The 18,776-nt window shown below is 33.0% G+C and overlaps 2 protein-coding genes across 5 annotated transcripts in view; one reads left to right on the top strand and one right to left on the bottom strand.

Moving 5' to 3' along the window:
- Positions 1–849, bottom strand: part of LOC110997598 — a 40,569-nt gene extending 39,720 nt beyond the window's left edge. Inside the window, exon 1 of the mRNA XM_022265839.2 lies at positions 550–849. Within this exon, the coding sequence (XP_022121531.1) occupies positions 550–678 (129 nt within the window). The 5' untranslated portion in view covers positions 679–849. The remainder of the gene's footprint in view (positions 1–549) is intronic.
- Positions 850–2,874: 2,025 nt separating this feature from the next.
- Positions 2,875–18,726, top strand: LOC110997562 (mediator of RNA polymerase II transcription subunit 23). 4 transcript variants are annotated; one of them, XM_022265786.2, is made up of 19 exons: positions 2,875–3,124; positions 3,231–3,299; positions 4,503–4,747; positions 5,165–5,297; positions 5,737–5,919; positions 6,421–7,193; positions 8,038–8,432; positions 8,678–8,852; positions 8,991–9,154; positions 9,429–9,547; positions 9,915–10,102; positions 10,827–11,007; positions 11,709–11,854; positions 13,023–13,246; positions 13,665–13,931; positions 14,197–14,355; positions 14,631–14,916; positions 15,281–15,487; positions 15,841–18,726. In XM_022265786.2, the coding sequence occupies exons 1-19, from the start codon at positions 3,083–3,085 to the stop codon at positions 15,971–15,973; spliced, it is 4,089 nt and encodes a 1,362-aa protein (XP_022121478.2). In that variant the 5' UTR covers positions 2,875–3,082; the 3' UTR covers positions 15,974–18,726. The 4 variants fall into 4 exon arrangements, with proteins under 4 accessions (XP_022121478.2, XP_022121476.2, XP_022121479.2 ...); XM_022265784.2 differs by having other exon boundaries at positions 8,991–9,160; XM_045633991.1 differs by having other exon boundaries at positions 2,876–3,056; positions 8,991–9,160.
- Positions 18,727–18,776: the final 50 nt, after the last annotated feature.

The following is an 18,776-nucleotide window of genomic DNA, read 5'->3' as shown; positions in this document are numbered from 1 at the left end:
TAACCCTATGTCTCAACAACAGCATGTAGGTTAATATATATTTCAATTGTTTAGTTTTGAAGTAAAGTAAAATGTTGTTTTTCTATTTGTAACAAGTGTATTCTTAATCAACAATTGATCATCTAGTATAAAAAAGATTAGTTTTGTATTATTTAATAAACACATTAACAACATAACATATAAGTCTACCATGTTATTATTAGGAAATATTCTAAAATTGATAAAACTAAATTTGTTCATATAACTAATTAAAATAGAGATAGTATTAGGTAATGTTGTTTTAATTATATGATCTATATTTGTATATATGCCTTAATGATATGTCATAAGATAATTATGCAAATAATCTTTCTCAATTCACAACAAAGAAAAACCAAGCAGATTGTAGTTACATAGTACGTGTTTACTTGTATATACTTAGCGTAACGTATGAATGTAAACACAATAACAACGTTACTACTACAAGGATGACTACATAGTAAGTATTACACATCTATCTTCTATGAATAACCCTATTTTATAGCATGTTATTAAAGAAAATTAACTCACCTCCGACGTTATATGATGCCAACCACTCGCAGAATCACTTGAAAACGAACCACTAGTAATAAGCAAACCACTATCTTCACTTAACGGGGGCGCTTCGGAGTGAGTCGAAAACGAAGGCGGTGACTCCATCACCCCGGAGTTCGCTATATAAATTTATTGTAATTCCACAACGAACACATGTATTTAAAGTTTATTGCTGCACTTTTCATATATATAATAAAAGTTACGAACGTTTTTAATACAAGATACAAACTAAAACGAACGATAAGCGATCACAATTCACATTTCTTGACCACAGATAACAAGGTGAATCCATAACCACAGAAAATGACGATAAATAAATGCTGTATCTCTGACATCGGACTCTATTTCCAATCTTACAAAATAAAATAATGGGATATGCAAAAAATAATTTTATCTCACCTTTTTTTATATCTAGAATCTTTCTTTTCAGCGAATGGAAAGCCACAAAATATAATATTAAAAAAAAAATGGAATGGAAATGCAACACAAGGGAGGTATGCTATTTATCACATAATAATTATATTTAAATAAAAATTTATAAGTTTATATTTTTAAAGCATTTTATATAATATTATAACTTATATGGCATCGTCCTGTCCCGCAAACTGTCGTCGTTTAATGGCTCCAGTAAGTTCAATGATTTTTAATTTTATATAGTTATGAATAGTCTATTTATAATTGAAACAAACAGTCACTATTAAACAAAGCTTCGGAGCTGGAGTAGTGTTTGATCATCGATGCTATTTGGCTGTTTCCAGGTTTTTATACTTGACTTGACTTTGTTAGGATGGACTAGTGGCTATACAAATTAAATAAAACGTTACTAATACTTAACATTGTGTTTACTTGTATACGAGAAGCCAATGGACTTTGTATCCGGCTAATAAATAAATTAAAAAATAATAATAATAATTTTATAAGAGAAAATATATAATGAATCTATACAATCTATGACAGCGCACACCAAAAGTAAACAATCCAAATGTTGAGTGAGCCTACAGCACGTTCGGTCTTGAGCCTCGTATTCCACTTCACTCCAAGTCTTCCCGGCTATCTTTGCCTCATCTACAACTGTACGACACCAGGTTTGCTTGGGACGGCCACGCTTCCGCTTTCCTTGCGGGTTCCAATGAAGCGTTTGCTTGGGAATATGATTGGGATCCCTGAAAAGTGTATGGCCTATCCAATTCCATTGAATACAGTGAAGAGATCGGTTGATAAAGACTTGGAGTCGGTGCGAGGTGAGGTGACATTTCACACCCATAGAACACCACAGATTCGACGTTGGATCTGAATATTTTAACCTTGACTCGACGCGTCAACATCCATGACTTTGCATGACTTCGGCCTGCGAAGTTGTGCAAAGGTGGCTCGGACCTGAGCAATGCGCGAAGGGAAGAAGAAGTCTGAAACTGGAAGGAAGTCCTTTTCTGTACCTCCAGTTTCAGACACGACGCTTCCGTAAACAAATTTTTGAACACTTTCTACGTCCTTTACGCCCATCCGCAATGAGGTGCGGTTCTCAACTTCAGCACCCATTTCTGTAGTTTTCCAGATGTCGATTTTGAGTCCCGTGAATCCCACCTCGCATTCCAGGTTCCAATTTAGTATATTTTGGTCATCGGTATAATCCAAATCTTCCGAGATGTTGTTTAATACCCACTCTATTCCGCAGGGCTTGTTCTGATGTGTGCGATGCATTCGAGATTCGAGATTCCCGAACAGCTAGTGGCAAGAGTAAGCAGCATATCAGACGCCCGCGTACACTTCCATCTCGTCTGAGACGAGGCCATCCTGAGTCACTCTACAAAAATAGTTCCTATAGCTGGACTATCGGGATAGGCAGGACAAGCTCAACGGATCCAGACATCCTGTCCAAGATAATTCAGCAGGAAACCATGGAAGGTGCCGACAGCAAGGTGATACCTCTACAATTGCTGCATTGGCTTAGATCACATATTTTGGGCACATTTATTAGAAGACTCCTGTTCCAATCCTCCAAAAGCTTCTCGTTGGTCCAGATTTTATCAATCAAAGTTGTCAGCGTGTCGACGGTTGTAGCCAAGTCTGCTTTAAACATTTCTGCAGCTATTAAGTCAACACTTGGTGCTTTACCAGTCTTAAGACCCATGACTGCTCTCGCTACTTCATCACGTGTAGGTAGCTCTTTATACGAAACGATTCAATTAGTTATGACAATAAGTTATAACATTTTTTTTTGTTTAAAATGGTTGTGTTAGCTGTGGTTGATGGGTTTAATTTAGTGTCGACTTTATTATGAAGACAGTTGTCTGTTGTCATAGACAAATATTATTTATTATCTTGTTGTTTGAGCACCTTGCGAAAAGTATTATGGAGTTGATTAGTAAATGGACATGCTGTTCGTTGAACTATTAAGTTTACATTATGATTTGAACCTAATTTTAAAATAATGGATTTCTAGATAACCATTGGGCTATGTAGTTTAAAGTTTTTCTCTTAAGGTCCAAGAAGCAAACAAGTGTGTAAAATGGCAGAATCACAAATAGCAAACATTGTTAATGAAATACTTGTAAGTAATTCAATAATTACTGTACTATTCAACATAATTTTAGTAAATAATGGATTTCTAGATAACTATTGGCATTGGCTATGTAGTTTGGTTTTTTTCTCTTAAGGTACAAGAAGCAAACAAGTGTGTAAAAATGGCAGAATCACAAATAGCAAACATTGTTAATGAAATACTTGTAAGTAATTGAATAATTACTTTACTATTCAACATTATTTTAGTAATTGTTCCTATTACATACACTCAAGTAAACACCTTAGCTATTAGTTAGCTCTGTTGAGTTTGTGTGAATTAACTTAGTTCTGATGAGTGTGTATAAGGATTTGTAATAAGGAATTGGCTAATCTCTTTCTGATGAAATTCACTACAACTGTTTTTCACAGCGACGCCACTCTTGGGGGAATAAGTTTACATTTTACATAGGGTATTGTTAAACAGACTGGTTCTCTTTTCATTTTTTGTATATGACTGTGTAGATGCTTATTAAGATTAGTTGTGTAATTCTTAATAATATGTTCGACATTAAAATAGCTGTGATATATATATTTTTTAATTTATACCTTATCAATATATGTCTCAATAAGATACCCTATAAGATTCACTTGGTGTCAAGAAACTAATTGTTGTAAAGAATATGAAAATAATTCATAGAGACATCTGTTGATACTTACGTAACAAAAGTGTGAATGTCAACTGTCCTTTTATTTCTTTTTCTTCATTAAAATTATGAGTCGTTACCATGCAACAATATATTTTACATATATAAATCTATACTCTTGGTCTATTAGCAATAGCATCCAAGTCCTGGTTGAAAATATTTAATATTAAAGGTGCTGAAATTGGTTGCGACTTAAAAGTTAAAGCAATGTTAGTGCTACATTGACTATTTCATCCTTTCTAAGAATCAGCCTTTACTTGTAGACTAAAAATATTGAAAATTTTTCAATTTAATTTATTATATTATAACAGTTTTGAAATTTAAAATAAATCTCATGTGGTTTATGTAGATAGTATGCAATGATAGGTATACATAACCTCAACATCCGAAGCCTGCACATTTGACCTGCACTGGCTTCACAATCATGATAGAAGTAACATAATAAGTGAAATAGTAGAATAAACTTTTTTCAACTATTTAGTTATACAACGGACATTCTCAGTATCAGATTATTAAAGGGTTTACTTTTCACTAAATAGTAACTTGTCTACCATAGATAGCTCTCATTATATATATGTTAATAAGAGAGTAAGGTTCTTCACAAAATTATATTTCTTTGTTGTGATGTCTCGTTTCTTACTAATTTATAGTGAATTTGTTTTGTATCTGTCAAACACAGCCTTATTTAAATTACAAGTTATTAATTTGTTTATTTTATTTTAGCATGTTGAAGCTGTAGAAGAAGCTTTCAGCTGTTTTTTAGTACACCAACCTGGCCAGGATAATGAGATTTTGAATATGCATCTTAAGAAGTTTTCTGCTATAATGTCTGGTGCTACTGCAGAGTATCAAGATACAATTATCCGCAAGTACTTGGCTCTGACTGCAGTTTTAACGAACTGTAGGCACATGAAGAAACTAATCATCCTTTTGGAAAACTTAGTAAACACAAATGTTATTCAAGCAAGGTAATGTTTGGTACAAAACTGATTTTGGATTTATTTATAAAAAGCTATCAATTTAAATTTGGTAGAGAAGTAACTTTGAGATATACTAATGATTACTCTATGGTAATATATGTAAATTTCACTGAATTTTAAATTAAATTCTTAAAATAAAAATATATATGTGATATAAAAGATAAAAATTATCTCATAAAATGACTATTGTGGGAATAGGTAATGAATGAAGTGCCTTCTATAGTAATAAAGAACAAGATCTCTCTTTAGTGATAAGGCACTAGTTTCAGTTTTTAACACTTGTGTTGGCTGTGATTACAGAAATTTAAACACTTGCAGTAGTTTTAAAGCCTGAATTTTACTTAGCGATAGACTTCAGTACAATAAGAAATATATTTTTTTTCTATGTAATTAAAAACTTTATAGGATGCTATGCGATAGTGTACTTTCCTGTGAGAGACTAAAATATCAAAATGCTGAGTTTTGGATAGAGTGCTTCAATCTGATGAGAAGAATAATTGGTGGTGTTGATTATAAAGGTGTTCGAGATGTTATGAAGGTAAAATTTACATAGTACATGTGTGATGTTTTATAATGATTTTTTACAATTAAATAGATGGAGGCACCTATACAGTAATTTTAAATTATAGATTATCATTTAATGTCATTACCTAGAAAATAAAATAACTTACTTAAGTTGTCATATGTCTAATTAGAAGCCTAATTAGTTAACTGAATTGGCATAGTACGAGATAATTTCTGAGCAATAAAGCTCAAACACCAGAAGTATGAGTAAAAAATAATGTTATGATTGCTCTCAGATTTTGGTTCATCAAACTAGTTTAATATCTTTATATTCAAATCTTTTTAGGCATGTTAAATATAAAATGTTATCAAATTATTCTTATTAGTAAATATTTAATATTTATATAAGATAATAATATAATACCCTATTTATAATTTGTAAGTGTAAAAACTAAATTGTTCTTAAATTGCAGGGTTGTCGAGACAAAGCTCTCACATTACCTGTAAAATTAAGTTCCAGTACAATGCCACAAATGAAAGCTGTGTATAACATACTGGAATATATTTTTGACCGAAATGCATCACTTTTACCTGCATACTTCATAGTGACAGAGATACAAAAGGATTATCCTGACAATAGGCATTGGCCGCACTGGGTAATGTTTGTTTTATTTTCACATAAAGATAGTGTTTTATTCATTCAAAATAATTATTTATTCCCATAAATCGATTACAAAACATTTAATGTGTAGAAATAAAAACATAAATTTAAAAAATTTAAAGAATAAAGAATTTAAATATAAAGAGTGAAACGTTAAAAGTTTACTTAATGTCCTTGAAATAATAACTCAAAGACAATTTGCTTTACTTTTAGAGGATAAAAAACATGTACAAACTCTATTATCATGATAGGCCTTTGATACTTGATTTACCACATTTTTGTAAAAATTTAATACTAAGAACAATAATTATATACATATTTACGACGACGAACGACGCTTCAAAGACATACAAACTTCGAGAATTCAAATTTTTAAAAATTTGTTTCGTATACCTGTTTATGTATATACATATCTAATCTATCACATATATATGTGTACTATTTATGTAAGACAGACTGGAGAACTAACTAAACAAACTTTTCATCACATTTTCAGCAACTAGCAAAACTATTTACGAAATTTGTGGAAAGTTTTAAGCCGTGTGCTCAAATGGTTACAATAATTGGTCACTCAAAAATGTTACCAATAGTTGAATTCTCCGTTTATGCCGACCACCTTGTAAATCCATGGCGGCTTGATCCCACAACATTGAAATTTTGCTTAAAAGGGAATCTACCATATGACGATGAGCTGTTTAAGCCTCAAATTGACTTGTTAAAACATGTTTTACAACAGCCATATTCACGTGACACGATGTGTTCGATGTTAGGTCTTCAAAAACAGCATAAACAAAGATGTATAGCACTGGAGGACCAATTGGTTGAGCTAATGATATTACCAATGGAACGTGGCGACCAAGAGAGTGATGAAGACGAAATGTCATCCACGCATTGGTGTTGGCTACATTTATCGTCACAAGTTATTTATTTAATATTGATTGGTTTTGCGTCATTTCCAAATATAGTAATGGGGTTACATAGCAAGTTGATAGGGCAAGATATGAAGAAAGGTAGGGACCATCTGATGTGGGTGTTGCTTCAATATATATCTGGAAGCATACAAAGGAATCCTTTGTCAACCTTTTTGCCGATTATAAAATTGCATGAATTGCTCTACCCTGAGAAAGAGCCGATTCCGGTACCGGATTGTACAAAAGCATATTGTACCCATCAGTTGGCTGTCCTTTGCATTTGGATGCATTTGTTGAAGAAAGCTGAGTCTGAACATAAGACTATGGTGATGCCGCAAAATTTGAAGCTTCAATATGAGTAAGTTTCACCTTTATTATAGCCCATTTCAGTGTTTTTTTTTTTAATTTAATAATGAAACTAAACCAATTGTAGTCGTAGGTTTGTATTGAAATTCTAATTCATAACACAATCTTGGACTTGTCTTGACTACTAAATTTATTTAAGAAGCCGTTGTTCTTTAATTAAAGAAGACTGACAGTGTTTGCCCTGAATCACCACTATGTAGAACCAGCTGCTTATTGCAGTATTTCCGAAATAAATCGTACCTACCTACCTAGAGGAGCCTCGCGTTTGTCACCTGCTAAAAGAAGCACTGAATTGTATTTAATGTGACCTCGGGGACTCTTACCCTAAGTCCAAGAAGTTTTTGACATTTACATCTGAATATCACCTTAAAACAGACAGATAGACCTGACCTATCGAATATTTTTTAAACTATTAATAATTTCGGTTTCTTGATAAACTCATTCGTTGCTAATTTGGTACAGCGATCCCTGCATCTTGTAATCTTATTCGAAATTAAACAATACTTTTTTTTATTCACGTAATATGTGTATTTGTAGTGTGAGGTTCATTTTAAGTCGAGCCCTACTGGATTTTGACATACTCCACACACAAATTAACTTGGCACCTGATTTGGAGATAATGACTCGTAGCTAGTTGCCTATTTAACTTCTGCGTGTAAACATTACCAATACATACTTATAAGTTACGTAGGCCTCGGGCCTTATTTTTCAATAGACACATATTACTCTGTGTTTCTGTCTCAGCGAGTGCTGATTACCTGTTACAGTCTGTTAATGCACAGGCTGATAATCCCTCAAGAAACGAGACACTAACATGTATAATTTTTGTATTGTAGATTTCTTCAACATCTAATGTCGTCGAACAATGTCCCATCACTCATAGGATCAGACTACAGAATAGCGCTTTTGTGCAACGCATACTCAACAAACCAGGAGTTCTTTGCCCGACCAATGGGTATAATGATAGAGACATTGCTGGGTAACCAGAAGGCGTTACCCAACGGAAATCCATCCACACCGTTACCCACAGTACCGTTATCTATGTGTATACTGGACAGTTTGACCCTGCATTGCAAAATGTCGTTAATACATTCAATAGTGACTCATGTAGCGAAATTGGCGCAGAATAAAACTAATATACCGAATATGATGGCACCGGCCTTGGTGGAGACATACAGTCGCTTGTTGGTGTATACTGAAATCGAATCGCTTGGCATTAAAGGATTCATAAGTGAGTATTTTTGTCGTCGTTTCTTAAAGAAGGGCAAATAGAAAAAATATATGGTGGAGTCTTTTATGTATCCATTTTGAAAGATTATTTACAAGATTTAAATAACTACGCTGGATATAAAAAAAAATCCAAACATACCCAATTTTTGACACTTTCAATATATTGTATGATGAAAATTTATATAGAACATGATTTTGTTTTTTATAAAATTTTAATAATTTTAATGGAGTATAAATTGTTTCCAGATCAATTATTGCCGAATGTTTTCAAATCTCACGCTTGGGGTATTCTCCACAATCTACTGGATATGTTCTCATATCGGATTCATCACTTTCAGCCTCACTATAGAGTGACATTGCTGTCAAACATACACTCACTCGCTGCTTATCCACAAGCAAATCAAACTCAGCTGCAACTATGGTAAGTTATAACGATCTGTTGCTCCCAGGTTATCCGTTTAATTTATTTTGACGTGTAGGTGACAGCTGACATTCGATCAATAAAAATTTGACTTATTTTTTAAAGTAGCACTAGTGTCTGTGAATATTATATTTTCAGTTTTGAGAGCACCGCCCTCCGATTAATAACTAGCCTCAGTAGTTCGGGCGTTCAAATGCAAATGTCCCGAGTTGTGACTGAGCCGAAGTCACTTGTGTCAAGCGAGAGTGAGGAGCTCAACCGAGTGCTTGTTCTCACTCTAGCACGTGGAATTTATATGAGCGGTGCGGGTGAGTTTTTTTAAGGCTCTAAGGGAAACAATTAATTCCTACATTATACCCCATTTAACTTTTAATTCCAGATTAAATATTCATATGTATATTATATGTTTAGATAATTTAGTTTACTCTAATTTTTAATTTCGTAGTAGAAGTGTATAGATAAATGTTTACAATTATTTATACTTATACACAATTAATTTATATTATTAAAATATAATTAAAGCTGTAGTTATTCCGAAATGTAATATTGAGAGAATAAAATATACAATTTATATAGGTAGTGATAGCGCCGCGGTTAAAGAGTTGCTCACGACGATTATGACAAACACACCACACATGTGGTCGCAGCACACGCTGCAATGTTTCCCGCCGGTCCTTGTCGAATTTTTTACACAGGTAATAAACAAATATTCCCGTTCGTCCAAAATGCTTGTATCCATGCTGTTAAAAATGATCTTAGATTAAGTATTACTATAGATAAGATTTATTTATTTATTTCCTTTTTTTACAGTTTATTTATTTATATCAGAAATCCAATATATATAAATTAGATCTTCTATCTCGAGACGGGATTAAATTGATGAAAAAATGCTCCATAGTCCATATATAAGGCGTGTATAAACACACTCCGATCAAATATTTGTATAGCACATGTTAAGTAGCCAAGAACACAAGAAGGCTCGTTCCGGCAATACGCAGCAAAATCTGCTTTAAAAACGTAAGCAAAATTAATTAATAAAAAAATCTGTATCTGAATTTCCAGAACCCTGCTACAAAGGAAAATAAGCAGGTCCTAAAGAAGACTGTTGAGGAGGAGTATCGGAAATGGACATCGATGGCGAATGATAACGATATAATATCACATTTCTCGGTTCCCGGAACGCCGCTTTTCCTCTGTCTCCTTTGGAAGATGATTTTTGAGACGAATCGAATTAATCCAATTGCGTTTAAGTAAGTAATTGAAATATTTTGACTTTTTATGTTCATACAGTTATCATTCATATATCATTAGAATTATATTCCGAAACGAAATCTGGACTATTTTAGGGCTTAACATTATTATGGCAAGTGAACAAATTATATTACTATATGTCTGTCCTATGTCCCATTTATATATGATATACATTATATATTAGCTTTAGATGACTTCTTTCGGTTTCTTTTATATTTTTCGTCGATATTTCTGATCGATTCTTAAAGTTAAATTAATTCACTGTTATTAATATATAAATGATAATTTAATTAAACGCTCGTATTGAAACGTAACTTACCTCTCGTATGTCAAATCATCCGTTGACAATTATCATACTTGGGATATGCTTCTGAAACGATCGCTCATTTTTTTTACATCTAAGAGTCGAAAACATACATGTAAAAGGAAGCAAATGGCCAGGAGCCTCGTATGTTAATTATACCATACAAAGTGCGTTGACGGCCTTTTAAGAATTGGTAAGGTCTTTTCTCCTAAGTCGAATTGGTTCGGGACTATGCACTTCAGTGATCGGCTTCTTGTGGAACCAATGAAGGACACTATGTGGATAGTGATGGTTCGCAGCAGTTGTGGAGGTGATACTACTTTGTATTCTGCCATGACGTCCAATGGAACAATAGAAAACTAGTTATCTTGGAAGTCACAGTTCTCGTTCTCCATCTCATCTTAATTTTTTTTATTTAGAATCCTGGAGCGTATTGGAGCTAGAGCTTTGTCAGCGCATTTAAGGAAATTCTGCGATTATTTGATGTTTGAAGTGACGAATCCAGCCGGGGGGCCTCATATAAACAAATGCGTCGACGCAATCAACGATATTATATGGAAATACAACATCGTAACAATAGATCGTCTGGTTTTGTGTCTGGTGAGTTTAACTTTCTGTAATGTCGTGAAACGGTTTGCGTATACTATATATACAAACGGCTAAATTCCCAAAAATATGGTGGCTAATATTAAAATTCTCCTAGAAAATTTTCATCTTAGAACCAAATTTAAATATCCATGAAGATTTTGTTGTACGCCTTGTGAGAATATTTCATAAAATAGTATGCACACACAATTGACACAGAATGTGTGTTTACAACAGTATGCCATCTCGGGGTATTCCCCCCTAAATTTAGGTGGATTTTAGTTGTGTAAGATTTTCAGGAGACACATTTATTTAGGCCAATTTTTGTGGTTACATTATTCAAGAATTTAATTAAACGCATTTTTTTATACAATTTTTGTTAATGTGCCAATCAAACTAAACAAAATATAAACTCAAAACAGAAATTTATACTGGTTGAATGTATTTTTCATTCATTTCACTGAAACCCAACAAATTATTGGGACTTTTCATCTAAATTACCGTAAATATCAGTAGTATATGATGTCGGTCCTTGAAGGACTATTCTGTAGGAGTTGTCAATATGATTATGTTATTAAAATCTTGTCAAATGGCCTATTATTGATTCACCTTTTTCCTAAGATAATTCTTAACATTCGTCCGCTTCTCACAAATGTTGTTTAAGCTACGATGAAAAGAGACCTCAGTATTATAACTATACATATTTATTTATCCAGGTATTACGACCAAATCCAGATGGAAATGAGAGTCAGGTGTGTCTGTATATTATACAACTTTTATTACTAAAAGGTTCGGAATTGAGAAATAGAGCGCAAGACTTTGTTAAGGAGAATTCGCCGGAACATTGGAAACAGAATAATTGGTGAGTGTACACACATAAAATATATTTAAATGAAACTCTTAGAAGCTAGTTGTAAACTGGCTTGTATTGTTTAATACATTAGATTTTAACTAACATAAAAGTAGGGCTTTGGACGCTAACAAAAAGTAACTTCGCTTATCAAAGGGTCCATATATGTGCATCTTGCCAGAATTTAGTGCTTCTTATTATTTACTAAATTATATTTATGTAACTTATGTAATGTTAGGTTACATAACTCGTGTAAAGATTTCATTATTGTAATAAGACACTTAGTATCTGAGTTAGGAGTTTATAGCCAGTCCTACCAAAGACAATTCAAACAAGTGTTAATAAGATTATTATTTTTTGTATTTCTTTTAACTGTATTTCTAAATACTGTTTTAATCCTTGAATTTTGTTTTTAATTTTTATTGTTGTAGTAACCTTATCAAGTTTTGTAAGGGTTAGGCTGAAGGTTATTTTAAGATGAAAGGGCATCGTGAAACTTTACCCTATCAAGTTTTTATAAGGATTTGGTTGGAAAACCTTTGTTTTAGGCAATCCTTGAGTTCAGCTTTACTTTTTATTGTTTAACAAATTTTGTAAAGAGTTGGTTAAAGGCTTCCTTTTAAGTTTCATGGGCATCGTGGTCTTTCATTACTCACTCAAACTTTTTATATGTTATCCTACTTTATTGTAAATACCTAACACAGTAAATATGTAAACTACTGTACTAGTTTTGCAAGCAAGATGTTTAGGTATACTATAAGTAGCTGTTGTTAACTGACCGAGCATTAAATAAATTCCTGCTTGCCGATATGATTTCTGAAATATTTAATCGACCTCTTAGCCCGTGCAAATCGAGAAGCGTCTAGTTATTTTTTCATGCTTTAACAATAAAAATTCTAAAATCCTTGAAATTTTAATTACAAATTCTATCATTTGCATACAGCGGTAAAGTCTTAAAAGATAACATAATATATTTATATCAGTGTCGCTACAATCTTTTTAAGTTTGGGCCTCAGATTTCTGTTATTGTTTCATGATAATTTATTAATCTAAATAGGCAAGTAGGTGATCAGCCTCCTGTGCCTGACACACGCTGTTAATTTTTTGATCTAAGGTCTCTCGATGATTTCCTTCACTATTCGAGCGAATGTTAAAAGATTCAATGTAAAATGTTTTATAGGTATGAAAAGCATTTAGCATTCCATCGTAAATACCCAGAGAAGTTTGCCCCAGAAGAGGCAGGTGGGGCGTATGGAGCACCGATACCAGTTTACTTGAGCAACGTGTGCTTACGATTCATACCTGTGTTAGATATAGTCGTACACAGGCATTTAGAAATTCCTCAAGTATGTAAGAACCTGGAACAGCTGCTGGAACACCTGGGTTACCTTTATAAGTTTCATGGTAAGTGTGGATAGCAATATATTAAACGATCTCTTCCAGGACAAAATCTCTTCCCAAAATGTGTTAACAAAATTGACTGGTTGAAAGTCTTCAATCAACTTGATGCCTTTTTAATTTTAGTGTTTTAAGAAAATGAATGTATGAAAATACATGAAAAATTTTTGTTATCTTATACAGAGATTTATCTAAAAATAAAGATTTCCTGGGAAAAATTTAATGTATCTAATGTTTCTGCCAGTTCTTAAAGGGGGTAGACATATACGATTTATCAACTTAACCAATCAAGTATTTTAATTAAAAACAAGAGCAAATGCTGTTTTAGTAAAATATCCCAAAAGTAGGTATTAAGAGTAAAAAAACCTAATAGGCATGTAATCGTCACGTTTGAGAGGTTCTTAATGGACATTATTATTTTCAGAACGCCCTGTATCATTCCTATACAACACATTACACTACTACGAAACGAAATTACGAGATAAGCCACTATTAAAACGGAAACTCGTGTCCGCTGTATATGGGGCGTTGAAGGAGGTGAGGCCGGCTGGTTGGGCGACCACCGAAGCCTTCCAGAATTTCCTTCCCGATCCGAATAAAGACAGAGTTCCACAGAATTCGGAGACTGAGTTCTTGGCTTGGGCCCCGGAATTGAATTACTATTTGAGCTTGGTTACACGAATGGTTGACAGTATCCTTTGAATTTGTACTACCGTCGGTTTTGTGATTTGTGTACCCTCTTTTTTATTTTCATCTCGTTTAAATCATTTGTCACGATTTTCACAGTTTTACAAGCGAATTTTAAGTAGAAATAATTTAAATTAGCAATAATTGTATATTAAAAATAAATATTTTCTGATGTTTAGGTAAATATTCGTTTCGAGTTGTTTTCGTATGACTTTAAATTCTAATGAAATTGTCCCTTGCCCCACGAATGTTTCCTCAACGAGATATAGCAATGACGGGCCATTCACATTTCCCAAACACCGATTGGCGCTTCAACGAGTACCCAAATCCCTCAGCGCACTGTTTGTATGTCACGTGCGTCGAACTCATGACCCTTCCAGTACCACCCGCTGATGTAGCCAATAACCTATTGGATGTAGTTACCAAAGGTAATATATACGGGACGTTGTTTTTAGGGATCAACAAATTAACTGTCTTTCAAAATGATATTGTTAAAATTTTAAGATCCTGAGTCGTCTGTATCGACATCCAGGAGAAATCGATGGAATTCTTCAAATTATATACAGATTACATATAACATATACGTTTTCTATATAAGCGAGGATATCCGTATCTCAAATCTACTTATTAGATTTTGATGAAATTTCCAAGTACGTTTCAAAGAATTAGCATGATGTTATTTATATTATATTATATGTTTCAGGTTTCATAGTCATCCCAGCGACAAAGATTCAACTTTGGATAAATGCCATAGGAATCATCATGGCGTCTTTACCCGAAGCCTACTGGATTGTGTTATATGACCGTATAGTTGAACTAACAACAGCCTCCGATATGGTTGAATGGTCCAACGAGTACACCCCTTTTCAGCTGTTTAATCTTAAAATGACGAATTATGCGATGTTGGAGAACAAATTCAGTTTGACTTTGGCGTTGACACACGCTTTCTGGTACCATGCTGGCGCGGGCCTTATCACGCAGATGCCTACGTAAGTATAACAATATGGACCCAGTATTGCCCCTGTGTAGGCTTCAAGTTGTAGTCTTCGACAAGTAGTGATCAGCCTTCTGCGTGACGCATGATTTAGTTCTTCTGACGGAAGGAGGAGAAATTGAGAAAATTGGCAGCTCTTAACAGTCAAGGAGCCTAATTAGATACGTCTGTAGGAGTTATGTAGGGTGTCAAACGCTGCAAGCTGTTTTGTTAGTAAATGAAACGGTTTTTGGTTAAGATTTAAACCCGTTTAGAACGGGGGGTTCATGTTAAAAAAAAATTTGACTGAGCCGACGTAAATATGTATATTTTATTAAGCTTAGTAAAAAATACTGTATAACGTTTCGATAATATTTCAGTTTTGTCAAAGAGAGACTATCTCCCGAGATCCATACAGAATCCCAATTGATATATCTCTGCCACCTGGTTGGTCCGTTCCTGCAGAGATTCAACTCGGATATATCAAGAGCTGTCATGGAGATCACCATACTTTTATATGAGCTGTTGGCTCATGTGGACAAGACTCAGGCGCATTTGGACTTTATTGATCCAATTTGTGATTTACTGTATCCTTTTAATATTTTAGTTTAAGAAGAGAGAACATTACTTTCTTTTTCAAGGCTGGTACTTGCTAACCACCTTCGGCAGTGTGGGTGACTTAAGAGCTGCACCTCTTGTTTGTCACCTGTTCTTTATTATCAGTTTAGTCTACAGTAAGTTTTCTATTAATAAACTAGTCCCTATCTATCAGCGAACGTTTACAAACAATTTTCTATTTCAAAGTTATTAAATTTGTAATATTATTATTATTTATAGTACTCTGAAATTTCAATTTACAAAATCATGTTTTCGTTTTAAAGTGTTAGACATAATATATTTTCATGTAACATTATTGAACAATTTCCTAAATGCATATCAGATATCACATAAAATACATGTTTGTGGGTGACACGTTAAAGAACGAACTTGAAACGGTTATTCGTAAACTTCGTCCCGCTTTACAAATGCGTTTACGCTTCATTACACATTTGAACGTCGAAGAAATCTTCTAGCAGCACGACTACTACAGCTATACGCCTTCTAGCTCGAGTTCGAACTCAGAATAAGTTAGCTGTAGTATCACCCTACGAATGTTATAACGAAGCTTCCAGTTTCAAGAATCGAAGTGCCGATTGCCATATACGAAGCGTTTATTTAAACAGGTATTCACAAGAAATAAATAAAAGCGATTGGAAGGGAGTTTGTTAGAATGTTCTAGTACTGTTGTTGTCTACTTTGTCAATACAAAATCTGTGATGTGTTAAACAATCACATTTCACAACTCTTCCATCCGGTTTTATATATTATGTTGAGGCATTAATGTCAAAAAAACAAATGATTTCGATTTTAATTAGGAATCGCAAATTCGATTTTTCCATTTGTTACGAAGTTTCCATTTAAGTCGTTGCAAGTCCACATTCGATGTTTATTATTTTCTATATATTACGTTTCATGTAGGGATCATATGAATTGAGAATTTTTTCACTGCTTATTAATTAACAAACGTACATAAGTCGGTGAATAGAATGTTTTGCCTTTTTTTCAAATGGCTAGAGTGATATTTTAAGCTTCTTGGCTTTGGCTCTAATACTTCAAAGACGTTAATTGCAATCGAAAACGTAATCGCAAAACTATTCATTTATGATATACTGTATTGAGATGAATTGAGAAAGATGTATCGAACTATAGGAACAATACCTACCTAAGAATAATAACGTCGCACCAACGAGAATGATCTAAGAGCGAGGTAGAAGATTTATTCTGATATACAGACAACACACGCTTTTGACGTACTCAATTTTATTAAATGATTGAATTAAATTTATGCTTTAAATGATTTCTGCGAGTTATATATACCATTAATAATAAACCATAATGTAAGACTTAACCTGTTTTATATATGAAATATGAAAATAGATTATAGGCTCTTGGTCGACAACAGGGTACAAATGTCACGAAATTCATCACACTGATCGAAAAGTAATTAATATAATGTTTGTGTATGAACAGTTATGATCAATTAATTGTATGATTTTTTTCTATATATAATAATAAGTATTTATGTGAAATTTAGAAACATTGATTTTAATAATAAAACGAGACATTTATGAATAAATGGCGAGATCAAACAGTTTAATGTATAAGGTTTTATCTTTTGTGTTTTAATACTTGTGACTTTTTTCCTTATCTCCTCGATGGAGATAACACGAATATATATTTTTTTTCATTTTGACAAGATACTTCAGATAAACTTATCTCTAGATCGCTAGATCGAATTGTCAATGTCAATCTACGAGTGACTATACTATGGAAATGTTACGTGTCAAATTACGCTTTTAATATTTAAAGATTAATGTTCCCGAATGTTACTGTTTTACAGTTAAAATTTTTATTTATTTGTATAAACGTTTAATTTATTAATTATTATTATTTTAACGAATAAATGTTTTGTGTCGTTTACTCAGTAATTTAGTAGAATCATGAATAAAACCTTTAGTTTTATGATATCTGACATTTATGTATGCGCTTATAACGACACTTATATAAAACTGCAAAACTGTGCCAAATGAGCCTAGCGAACAAATATTTAGACATCTTTGGCAAAACCACAGAACACAACTAAAATAGACAAAAAGCAAATTTCGAAACAGTATTTATGGTATTGTTATTCGTAGATCTGTTAGGTATAGTTATATAGTTTCACGTAAGCAATAAATTACTTGTGAATAATATACGGCAGTAAATATAAAATCCATGAGATCACGAGCTGGCTGTAAGTCATGAAATATTTTTTCTATATTGGTTGTGAACAGCTCTTAAGGTCTTTGAGATTTTAATGTACGAAATAACGTAATTGCATTAATAGTAAAAAAACATATAAAATTTAAAAAAGACGAAAACTTTGTTAAATCATCATTTCAGAAGTTTGTTAGAATTTAGAGAATATTGAATAGGACGATAGCATGGAAGATTATTTCTACAAATTTGACATTTTAATTTATTAGCATAAGTTAGGTATGTCCTTCTAAATATGTATTCGTATTTAATTGCAAAAAAAGAGCGTACTAACTCTGTAAAGGCCGCCAACACACTCACACACACTAGCATTATTTTCCATTGGCGACGTTACATGTCCACTTGCCCGTTTGCCCCCTGTTCTATAAAAGTTAACTAGACAATTTTACCCCGAAATATTTCCATGAGTTTTGGCGTTTTTGTAAATTTCAATATCTTGAAACTTAAGTTGATAAGGGCCTAAATACCGCATTACTACTAAAATATCTATCATTTGTAATTGAAGATGTTTTGCCGACCGTACAGGGAAGTGTAAGCTCTGATTGTCCTCTTGGATACGTAGATAGAGCCGATTGTAACATTTTCCTCCTATTGTCGTCTGTGGCAAGGAGAATATTTTTTTATTTTCTTCTAAGGCAGTGTTTTCCACACGTTTTTGTCCCACGCCCGGCGTCTTATGTACCGTATATAATTATTAATATTTAAAAATTAAATTGTGTGCGCTAAGTAACTTAAATTGTGGATTTTCGAGTAGTCCTCTTAACAGTCAAATTGGCCCCGTGGGGTGTGGGCTCACGTTGGAAAACACTGTTCTAATATTTAATACCTACTTATACGTAAGTAGTAAGAATATGCGACTATCACAATATGAGTTTTAACTTATTAAGATTAATTATGTATAATATGTAATTTAATCAAAATTGAATCGATTGTAATTGACTTATGATATAATAAATGTTTATTTAATTAATTTTGTTTATGATTTCAACCTCTATGTTAAAAAAAGAAAAATATGTGGCG

Source organism: Pieris rapae, chromosome Z, assembly GCF_905147795.1.
Source record: "Pieris rapae chromosome Z, ilPieRapa1.1, whole genome shotgun sequence".
Classification (NCBI taxonomy): domain Eukaryota; kingdom Metazoa; phylum Arthropoda; class Insecta; order Lepidoptera; family Pieridae; genus Pieris; species Pieris rapae.
The sequence above is the reverse complement of the archived record's forward strand: the minus strand, read 5'-3'. Positions and strand labels throughout refer to the sequence as shown.

Coding starts and splice junctions, on each gene's coding strand:
- LOC110997562 (XM_022265784.2), top strand. CDS start 3,083: ATGGCAGAATCACAAATAGCAAACATTGTTAATGAAATACTT. Junction 11,855..13,022: donor CATTGGAAACAGAATAATTG/GTGAGTGTACAC, acceptor AATGTTTTATAG/GTATGAAAAGCATTTAGCAT. Junction 15,488..15,840: donor GATCCAATTTGTGATTTACT/GTATCCTTTTAA, acceptor AATGCATATCAG/ATATCACATAAAATACATGT.